This window comes from Xenopus laevis, chromosome 8S (assembly GCF_017654675.1).
Source record: "Xenopus laevis strain J_2021 chromosome 8S, Xenopus_laevis_v10.1, whole genome shotgun sequence".
Lineage (NCBI taxonomy): Eukaryota > Metazoa > Chordata > Amphibia > Anura > Pipidae > Xenopus > Xenopus laevis.
This window is the reverse complement of record NC_054386.1, coordinates 80542108-80553492: the sequence shown is the minus strand read 5'-3', so window position 1 is coordinate 80553492 and position 11385 is coordinate 80542108. Positions and strand designations below refer to the sequence as shown.

At 39.6% G+C, this 11385-nt stretch overlaps 1 protein-coding gene and 1 pseudogene across 2 annotated transcripts; one reads left to right on the top strand and one right to left on the bottom strand.

Annotated features, from left to right (window-relative positions):
* Positions 1–6554, bottom strand: pfdn6.S (prefoldin subunit 6 S homeolog). Of its 2 annotated transcripts, XM_018232069.2 has the most exons (6): positions 6501–6554; positions 6333–6416; positions 5160–5231; positions 3164–3234; positions 1443–1567; positions 1021–1344 (listed from the first exon to the last, which is right to left on the bottom strand). In XM_018232069.2, the coding sequence occupies exons 3-6, from the start codon at positions 5221–5223 to the stop codon at positions 1224–1226; spliced, it is 381 nt and encodes a 126-aa protein (XP_018087558.1). In that variant the 5' UTR covers positions 5224–5231; positions 6333–6416; positions 6501–6554; the 3' UTR covers positions 1021–1223.
* A 3239-nt stretch (positions 6555–9793) lies between these two features.
* Positions 9794–10794, top strand: LOC108700667 (annotated as a pseudogene).
* Positions 10795–11385: the final 591 nt, after the last annotated feature.

Below are 11385 nucleotides of genomic sequence, written 5' to 3'. Positions count from 1 at the left end.
AATGAAAGAAGATGTATTTTAAGAAACTTTGAAATATACATTAATTACAATTCTTCAAAGGTGTTCAGAAGAATGGTAGAAGCCAAATACATACTTGCTGCTGCTTACAACAATGATATTTACAGATAACCATTGAATCGTTGGATTTTTTACATTAATGTACATTGCAATGCTGCTTAGAATTCCATTATTTTATTATACAAATAAGAAAACAAAACTGGGGTGGAGGATGGAAGAACCCTTTTAAGATACAGTGGGGCTCATTTATCAAGACTGGGAATTTGGCCATGGACAGTTACCCATAGCAACCAATCAGTGAATAGCTTTTTAAAGCCAGCTGCAAGAAGAAGAATAAATGCAGCAATTTGATTGGTTGTCATGGGTTACTGCCCATGGGCAAATTTGCCCAGAGTTGATAAATGACCCCCACTGTGTCACTGCTTACATATGTTTTATCAGAGTAGCCTGGGGGAGATTGGAGGAGATTAGGTGCCAGGCAACAAATCTCCTCTTCTTCGGGGCAACTAATCTCCCCGATCTGCCTTCCACCCACTAAAATGAAAATTGACCGGGGGCAGGCAATCGGAGAGCTTCGTTTTCCAAAGTCGCCCCGAAGTTTCCTCAGGGCGACTTTGGAAAACGAAGCTCTCCGATTGCCTGCCCCCGGTCGATTTTCATTTTAGCGGGTGGAAGGCAGATCGGGGAGATTAGTTGCCCCGAAGAAGAGGAGATTTGTTGCCAGGCACCTAATCTCCCCGAATCTCCCCCAGGCTACTCTGATAAAACATGAAACTTCGGGCGACTTCGGAAAACGAAGTGCCGCAAGTGCCATCCCGCTGGCGATTTTTCATTATAGCCGGGAAGGTAGGGGAAGGCAGTTCTGGGAGATTGTCGCCCCGAAGAAGAGGCGATTTGTCTCTGGGGCGAGTAATCTCCCCGAATCTGCCTGTGTGTCCTTACCCTAAGAGTCTGTTATAACCACTGACCTCTCAGGAAAGGTGTGATAAGCCAACTCAGTTATCCAAGTCAAAGCATTTTTATTAACACACACAATTCAAAACAAAGCATTTCCACAGTGAAGCCTTTTTTTGTCCAATCAGGGCACTGGTGTGCATATAAGGCATGACCTATTCCAGGAAGTTAAATGGTTGATAAAGTTTGTGGTACACAGTCCTGGAGCATTGATGAAAGACGGAAACCATGATTAGGGTTATACAATGTTTTCAGGCCTTCACTGTACCCTTTCCTTGTGCTCTCTGATAATCTTGTTGAAGCTTGGTAAGGGACACTCTATGCTGCTCTGAACGCTGCTCCATATCCTTAAGGGTGGTCTCATATCTTTTTCTGAGAAACAAACAGATTAATATTATACAAACCAGGCAACAAATGTAATAACTGAGGAAAAAGGTTATCTACTACTAATAAAAATACGATCTACTCACATTTCTCCATTAATGTACTGAAGCCTTTTATCCACCGTAGACTTTGCCTCTTCCAGATCCTGCTTCACCAGCACTGGACCAATTAGTTTATATACAGTGTTACTGTCATCCAGGAAAGCCAGCTCCTACACACATATACAGAAACTCAGACACATAAATATTTATTTATAAGTTTTAACAACAATTACAAATATTCTCCCTTGTAAAAGGGGATGAATTATCAAATGCTAAGCAAGAAAATAAGTAGGAGGCCTAGGTGTTTGCACATTTCAGTTCAGATTTTCCTTTTCCCCTATTCCGTTTCATCTTATTCCGTACCTGATATCCTATACATGTAGGGTTGCCACTCGGCCGGTAAAATGCCAGCCAAGGCCAGTATTACAAATTTACCGGCAATGTAGTTGCCAGTAAATTTGTAATACCCTTAAAAAAAGGCCTTGGCCCACCCCCAATTCGCTCAGAACTTACCTTTTTTTGGCCTTCTGCCCCCATTTGTGGCACAGTATGTGGCTCCGTCCCCTTTTGCGTCACAGATTGCCCCTTTTGTTGCCACCCCACCCCCCCCTCACCGGCCAGTAAAACTTTTCAGAAAAGTTGGCAACCCTATATACATGCCAAAACATGATTACTATCAAATAAAGTTTTCTGTTCAAGTTTTTTTATTTTAAATAAATATATGTATTACAAAATAATTTCAGGACAATTATTGAAATGATCCCAATGTATTTGTCTAATTAAGAGGTAAATAAAAACCTCTTTACCTTTGCTTTCTGTAGCACAGTGCTGTCCATCTTATTTCATGTTGTGGCCAGGTTTTTTTCTCATACAGAATGTTCAAGGGCAGAGTTAAATTAAAATGATGATTTCATACCATACACTGAAGTGTACGGAGCCTATAATAATCCTTTGAAGGGCCACATCTGGCTGTAGCTTATATAAAATGGATTACAGTCTCGGTCTTATTTTCGAAATTCAACCAATCGAAATTTATTATAAAAATCAAATTTTTTCAACTCGGGTGAATAGGATCGACCTAAAAACTGGAATCAAATTAGATTTGAATTTTAAAAACTCGATTCAAGTTTTCTTTCTACAAAAAAAAAAAAACCTAGAACGTCAGGAGGGCTCCAAATTGATCCCTGGACGTCTCCCATTGACTTAAACAGCAATTTGGAAAGGCTTAAGGTGGTGAGTAGTCAAATTCTTAAAGCGCCAAAGGATGATAAATCTCAAAAATTGAATTAGAATTTTTTTTAAAAACTCAAATTGAATTTGAATAACTCCATTGTCGAATTTGACAGTTTTGACCATAAAAAAAACTTGAAAATTCGAAAAATCTGCCCCCTAATGCGTGATTCCAAGATGCATTGATGGTTGTTATATTTAGTCTTCAGCTTTTTCTAGCTGCTGTCATGCACAGTGCAGACCCACTTCAGAAGCCATACCAGCCACACAGCTCATAAACGTAATGGTTAGTTGATCAGGCAAAACTGCCTTAGAATTCATAACTTTCGAACTGGGCTGTAAAGTCTTTTGTATTGAGGCCTTGCTTAGTAGTCAAAACCAAGTTAAAGTAAGAAAGGGAATAACTCAGATCGTCCTTCCACTTTATACCCTCATAACGGTGACTGATATTGGCTTGTGCAAGCCGGAATTCAGCCCCAAGACTGCCATTAGGTTGCATCCATTTGCTAACAATGCCACTCCTGCTGTAAACTCACCTTTTTCACAATGTTGTTTTCAGTCAACTGAGCCTCAAGCTTTTGCCTAGCTGACATAGTAGTGCTGATCTCTAAAGAAAGAAGCATGAAAGAATAATAATAATAATAATAATAATAATAATAATAACACAAACATGCAAGCCATTCCAAACAAGTCCTAAAAGTAGATGAAGAAAACCTAGTTTGACAAATGAAACACCATTTGGTCATGTATTTATTCATAAAAAATAATCCAATAAAATATTTGCATGTCGCAAACGGAAGTGAATCCTGCTCTCTGTATTTGGTGTGACTCCTCTTGTGCAGCAAGAACTGCAAGGAAACATTTGTGGTAACTGTTGATCAGTCCTACACTCCGAATCTGAGGAATTTTAGCTCATTCCTCCATACAAAGCAGCTTCAGCTCTTGGGTGTTGGTGGGTTTCCTCACATGAACCTCTCACTGTAGGTCTTTCCACAAAGACCTTTCTCCTTTCTACTCATACACACCATTGCTGTTCAGTGTTCAACAGTCACCAATGTGAGACAGGCCTTCAGTTGCTTAGAAGTTACCAGTTCCTTTGTAACCTCTGGAATATTAGATGCCTTGCAATTGCAGTTATCTTCTGGGTAGAGTAACACCAGTCTTAAATATCCTTTATTTGTTCACAATCTGTCTGATTGTCCAAACTCTTTAGAGATAGTTTTGTAACCTTTTCAATGGACATCAACAACTCTTTTTCTGAGCTCCTTAGCCACCCGTTCAACGCATGAAACACATCCACAAGTGTGTTGTACGTGTGATCAGGCTTTGCTGGATCGCCGTTCTTTAAATAAAACAGGGTCTTATTCGCATCGGATTATCGCCCCATTGATTGAAAACAGCAGATTTTGATCTCATCTTCAAATTATATGATAATTCTAAGGATTCACTTACTTTTGCCACACATAAATATGTTATAGGGACTTTTTTTTCCATAAATACGTGACCAAATATAATATTTTTAGTTTCATTTGTTTTAACTAGGTTTTCTTCATCAATTTTTGGGACTTTTTAAAGGATTCACAAACGTTCACACACAACTGTATATCAATTAAAGTAGTGATTCAGGAACAAACATTATTAACAGCACAGCAGTACATATATTTAAATGCATATAAAAACCATCATGTTTGATATTACTAGCCCTTTAAAATAAATGTGTTTGGAACTTTTCACAGGTTCTCCCTTAAAGGGGTTGGTCACCTTTTCGTTAACTTTTAGTATGATGTAGAGAGTGATTTGATTTACTGAGACAGTTTGCAATTGGTTTTCATTTGTTATTATTTGCGGTTTTTGAGTTCTTTAGCTTTTTATTCAGCAGCTCTCCAGTTTGTAATTTCAGCAATCTGGTTACTAAGGTCCAAATTACCCTAGCAACCATGCATTGATTTGAATAAGAGACTGGAATATGAATAGAAGAGGGTGTACATAGAAAGATAATTTATAAAAAGTAGCAATAACAATACATTTGTAGCCCTACAGAGCATGTGTTTTTAGTGACCCCCATTTGAAACCTGGAGAAAGTCAGAAGAAGAAGAAGGCAAATAATTAAAAAACTATAAAAAATAAATAATGAAGACCAGTTGAAAAGTTGCTTAGAATTGGCTATTCTATAAAAAAGTTAACATAAAGGTGAACCACCCCCTAAACTAACAGGTTATAGATATGTTAATATATTGCAGTAGTCATTTAACCATAGTCCCAAGAATATCTAGCACATCAAAAAAGTTTTTACTGCAAATAACACTGTATCCCACAGCTCCTTGGAGCATCAGTGATATCAAATTGACTCTCGCTCTCTCTCTAAATCTCAACCTAACTGGCCTCCAAGCAACCCAACACCTGCTCTGTGCCCATGTAGTGAAGCTGGATCAACAGTTTGGGAGCCATTGCTGCCCAAAGACAGAAACCGTGTATCTCAAATATATTCTTTTCCTTTTCTACAATGCATACACCAAATATAAGAATATGTACCTTTCTGGAGCTGCTGGTATTTGGCAATCTCGGCCTGTAACTTCTCTTGTAATTGTTCCGCCATTGGTTTACCTACAACACAGATTGTCAGCACACACAAATATGTAGAAACTGTTAAGCATGGAAACTGTTAAATGAACAGTAACACCAAAAAATTAAAAATTGTTGCCCTGCACATGTAATACTGGTGTGTTTACTTCAGAAACACAACTATAGTTTATATAAACAAGCTGCTGTGTAGCTATGGGGGCAGCCATTCAAGCACAGGATACACAGTAGATAACAGATAAGTACTACTATAGTTTATATAAACAAGCTGCTGTGTAGCTATGGGGGCAGCCATTCAAGCACAGGATACACAGTAGATATCAGATAAGTACTACTATAGTTTATATAAACAAGCTGCTGTGTAGCCATGGGAGCAGCCATTCAAGCACAGGATACACAGTAGATAACAGATAAGTTCTGAAGACTCCCATTGTATACTACAGAGGTTATCTGCTGTGTAAACTATGCCTTTTCTCCTTTTTTCATCTTGAATGGCCACACAGCAGCTTGTTTATGTTAGGGATGCACCGAATCCAGGATTCAGTTTGGGATTCTGTCTTTTTCAGCAGGATTCTGATTCGGCCGAATCCTTCTGCCTGGCCGAACAGAATCTGAATTTGCAAATGCAAATCGCGTGACTTTTTGTCACAAAACAAGGAAGTAAAAAATGTCTTCCCCTTCACACTCCTAATTTGCATATGCAAATTAGGATTGGGATTTGCCAAATCTTTTGCTAAGGATTCGGGGGCCGAATCCAAAATAGTGGATTCGATGAATGCCTAGTTTATATAAACTATAGAATACCACCAGTTGTACCAGTAATTCCTTTCCTTATGAACTCATGTTACATAAAAGTCTTTGTGTTATATTGAAAAAATGATCCTAGCTGTAGAAGTAATCCAGTGTTCTGCATGTGTGTTTATTGGAGACGCCACGGTTCTCATATAAATCTGGAGATGCAGGAATCTATTCCACAGCACTGTGCAGTAAATTGATCTATACAATAAATATACAGATTTCTATACAAAAAACAAGAGGTAAAAAGGAGCCTGACCAAGAAAGCTTACACGTTGCAGACATAATAAAGAGAGAAGTGGAACGCTAATAACCACACAGATCCTATACCATATTATATGATGGTGAACTTCACTGTTAAACCTCACATTTGACACGTGCCACGATCTTGCGGCTCACTATGCGCTGTACAGTCTGGGAACCGTGATACACATTAGTCAGCATTACTCAGTGTAACATCATTCCATAGCCGCTCCCTATGCGGATAAACACACTTACCGTGTCACTGTCAGTAACAGCGTGCAGAGCAATCCAACTCTGACCCGGAAGCAATCCTAGTACACTTCCGCCAGACGTCTTTCCGCTCCATCCAATGGGTTAGTTAGTCTGTTGCTATTGGAAGCATAAGGCGTTCATGAGAGGGTTTTTTTTTTCCTGATTTGAATCTTGCCAACTTTATCCAGACACACTCACAAGAGACAGGTGTAGGGTTAGCTAGTTGGCCTGCAAGTGCCTTTGTTGACTCCTGTGAATGGAAGCTGTCTGCTCGTGTCTTCCGGGTTTTTGTCTAGTTCCTAGTTGTTAGATGGGCAGTGTACAGAGTTCAGCGTGTAGGCAATATACACAGCAGCAGCTGGATACCAGTGGGTCAGTCCTAGACTATAAACTGGGCTACTAAGAAAAGCCAAGAAGCAAGTGGTAAAGTTTAGGATACAGCCAGTTCCTGGGGTTGTTCATCTTCAAACGACTAGTTGTTTTCAGAGAGATCACCAGAAAAAACATCTTTTTCCAATTACTTTCTATTTTCTATGTGCGACCGGCAGATTTATCAAAGGTGGAGGCGAATTTTCGATTGAAAAAAATTTGAATTACGATTTTTCTTTTGTGTACTTCGACTAGGGAATAATTCAATTTAAATTTGAAAAAAAAATTGTAAATTTATCATGTACTGTCTCTTTAAAAATTCGACCACCATTTGCCATCTAAAACCTGCCGAATTGCTGTTTTAGCCTACAGGGGACCTCCTAGAACCAACATGGAGTCAATTGGTGGACATTTCGGGAAAAACTACAAATCGAATTTGCTATTCGTACAATTTGAATGCGGCCGAATACGGACCTATTCGATCAAAAACTGACCTATTCGACCAAAAAAACTTCAGCTTAATTGAGGTTGGTCTTTTTGAATTCGAATTTCAAAGTTTTTTCAATTGGAAATTCGACCCTTGATAAATATGCCCCGAAGTGTAAAGTGTCATTTTGCACCTTCTAAAGCTGCTAGGGTTGCCAACTTTTCTGGAAAAAAATAATGGCCTTCCAATATATTTATTTTTTCCCCTATTAATAATATTGGTATCAACCATCATTTTTACCGTACCGACCAGATGGCAACCCTAAAAGCAGCTATGGGAGGGGGGGTCACCGACCCAGTAAACTGTTCTAAATTGATACATTTAATTGATATATTTCTTATCTGTGTCCCTGCTGAGCAGAATCTCTGGGTTTCATTACAGGCAGCTGTTAGAATTGATACAATAGTTGCTAATACTCCACAGATGCTGCTGAGAAATGTATCAAGTAAATGCAAATTTTTAACCGTTAAAAGTCTGCACCTGAATTACTGAGCTGCCAGAATCAAACACCAGAGACACTAAACTTTAAGCTTAGATTTTTAAAAAACAGTAAAAAAATGAATAATGGAAAGTAATTGAAAAAAAGTCTTTAGTTCTGGGGAACACTATGAAAACAATTGAACTGAAAAAAGTCCCGGCAATTAAAGAAAATAATGCTACATTTTAGCCTATTATCCTAGACCTAATATACCAAAGCCATATGCAGTTTTCTTGATCAGTAGTTATACATTGTAGCCTAATCCGGGCCTTAGTCCTCTATGTGCTGTGTATTCATGGGGGCAGCCATTCAGTCTGAATGAGTAAGGGAGGAACTCCATGGACGAATTCGGCGCGATCGCAGGCGCTGCGGAAAAAAGCAGGCATCAAGTCGGATGCAACGGAAATAAGGTTAGCAACAGGAACGTCGGATGGTGTCGCAGCATCCGACGGAATATGACTTTCAGATGCAGACTCTGCACGCATCTGCATCCACTGTATCGTGTCACAGCGCATGAAAGTTACGTCTTCATTCGACATTTCCATCTCTTACCTTATTTCTGTCGCATCCGATTTGACGCCTGTATTTTTCCGCAGTGACCGTGCCGAAATTGCCCGTGGAGTTCCTTCCTAAAGGCACAGGTTACACAGCAGATTACGTTTAAGATCTATACAATAGAAGAGGTTTAAGCTGGCCATAGACGCAAAGATCCGATCGTATGAATCGAGAATTTGTAAAATTTTCGTCCTGCGGAGATCGTCATTGGTTGATCAGACAGGTTAGAAAGATTTCTGTCGGCTGCTGATAATTTCTCTGCATGTATCGTACGATTTTCAGTGGTAGACTGTCACCAGCTTTGTCGGACATAACTTTCGTATCCCTACTTTAACTTGAACTGCCCTGTGGCTAGTTATACCAGTGCAGGGTAAGGACTCCACGGACGACACGGAATCGTCCGGGAATCCTGGCCTAACAGTATATTATATTTGCTTTAAACCACTGTTTGGTGTTCTTGTTTCCTTTAATGAGGCTTTTACATGGTAATATTGTTTTTAAACTGGCTTTAGGTATGCAAACATATCTCTGTAAAGAAGGCCTAGTTATGCAAAAGTTGTAGGTAGTTTAGCAAAGCAAGACATTATGCTCATATTTCATTAGTGTCTACAATAAAATAAATAAATATTACTCTCCAACAATAAATGTTCTCAATGCTCGTTAGGGTCCTGCCCACTAAAAGGTCAATAAAGGAGGTATAGAATATCACTATTTCATCCATTACAAACTCACCTAATAAATATATCACACTATAACAACATGTATGTTCACAGCGATCACAGGGATAATGATCCCTTGACCCATCAATTCTATATTTTACACTGATTATGATAAAGTCAGGCTTCATCAGGTATTGTCCATACAGTACATACTGGATGGATTATTCATTTATAAATAATAAAAAAATATATATAAAAAATGATTGTACATAAAGTTATTTTTTCTGCTTTACCTACAAATCTGTTAAAATGCGGTGAACACGTTTATATCTGGCGAAAATAATACATTAAATCCACTTATAGCCCCAAGTATATTACTAGTGCAGTGGATAACCTCCAAGGAGTTTTTTTTACTATCCAGAGCCAATAGATAAAAGCATGATATACAAATGTACCACAAAAAGTGATTTAAAGCAATATAAAAATCATAGGAAAGTGTTCATATCAAGGAGGTGCTGGACGCGGAATAGGTTTCTCTACAAAGCCACCCCCAGGCCCGAGAACCTTCGTTAAGCTGACCCTCCGACACTGCTAAAAGATCTTCTGTGCAGTTTCAGTGACGCTGGGGGGGGGTGTGCACTCCTGCCATTGGCTAATTATGATTGAAAACAGGACTTGAGCCTATGGAAGGATCGCTCCGCCCCCAGCCCAATGTCAGTGAAGCAACGCAGAAGATCTGTTAGTAGTGTCAGCGGGTCGGCTGCACAGAGGTTCGCAGGGCTGGCGGCGGCTTTGGGGGGAACTATTCCTGGTGCCGCACCTACTTGATACTGACACGTTCCTATGATTTTTATAGGGACATGTTGGTATCACTTTAAAGAAACAGACTGAAAAGATTTCTTCACTTGCCATGGTTTTGCACAGTGCTTTCAATTTAAGTCTCCTTTCCCCTGCTAAAGCTTGTTCACCATCTCCCATGCTTCTTATCTTCCTCCAAAGGAAGAATGGGGCCTTTGCCTCCTGCAACGATCCATGGAGAAGACATCATCCAAGCTGTCTTTACTGACAGTTATCGCAATATGACCATACAACTTTGGTGGGTCTATCATGGATGTCACAGAAGTGTCAGGGTCCTAAGTTCCTTCTGAAAACTGATGATGGTGTATTTGTAAATACATTTTACTTGGCAAGATACCTTTAGGGACAACATGGACCTCTCTTTTTAGGGAGGGTGCACTGGAAAGTCTATCCTGACCATAATCCTGACAGTCGTCAATACATTTCTACTGAGGTGTACACAGAAAACAACTTCCCACCCTACTGCAGTGGTACAGGCTATATTTTGTCCCATGAAGGAGTTGAGTGGCTGTTGCAGCAGACAGGCAAAGGCCCCATTCTTCCTTTGGAGGATGTTTATGTGGCAACATTGGCATGGGCAGCTGGAATATCCCCCAAACATTCAGCGAGGATATCAGGCTCCCTACATATACCTCACAATGGCTGCTGTTACAGCACAGTGTTCACCTCCCATGGAGTGACACCCAAGGGCATAATAGAGGCTTGGAACATTTTGAGTGAAGCAAGGATTGATTGGTGCCCATTTGCACTGCTGCCCTTCAAGGTTCTCAGAAATTTGGCGGAAAATGGTGGATTTGGACAGATTTAATTGCCACTTCTAACAGTAGGCTGATACATTTACACTGGGCCAAATACTGTATATACTCGAGTATAAGCCGTCCCGAGTATAAGCCGAGGTGCCTAATTTTACCTCCAAAAACTGTGAAAGCTTATTGACTCGAGTATAAGCCTAGGATCAGAAATGCAGCAGCTTCTGGTAAGTTTCAATCAAAAAATTGAGGGTTTCTGCTCCCATTTGAGGTGCCGGCGTCTCGTTTTTGGATGCCGGAGAATATACTTGGCGATTATTCTTAGACCCCGGCGACCGTTTTTGCGCTTAAGCCAAGGTAGAGTTTTTCAGCATATTTTGTGGGCTGAAAAACTTGGCTTATACTCGAGTATATACGCTACATAAATGCATTTCATAATAACACAATTGGAATATTGCAAAGCTGGTCTGCGCACTCCCATCATTTTAGCAACATGTGAATCACTTCTGTGAGTAAATTGTCTGCTTTAAACAATAAAATCCCTGTATTACATGCTATATTAACGAAAAGGGATTGAGCAAAAATATAAACATTAAAGGTTGTGAGCATAACGTGAAATATGTACAGTGCGATAGTGAGCATCAACCTCCAGTTTAACTTGTGTTCTTTAACAAGGAACCTACAGAACTGAAGGGCCATACCTCTGAACATATACACAGAGTTCGCCATCTTT

Excerpts from the sequence above, each read along its gene's own strand:
- pfdn6.S (XM_018232069.2), bottom strand. The coding sequence starts at position 5,223 with ATGGCGGAACAATTACAAGAGAAGTTACAGGCCGAGATTGCCAAATAC. Across the intron at positions 3,235-5,159 it reads ATACCAGCAGCTCCAGAAAG|AGATCAGCACTACTATGTCA; the intron begins GTACATATTCTT and ends TTCTTTCTTTAG. Across the intron at positions 1,345-1,442 it reads CAGTACATTAATGGAGAAAT|AAAAAGATATGAGACCACCC; the intron begins GTGAGTAGATCG and ends TTTGTTTCTCAG.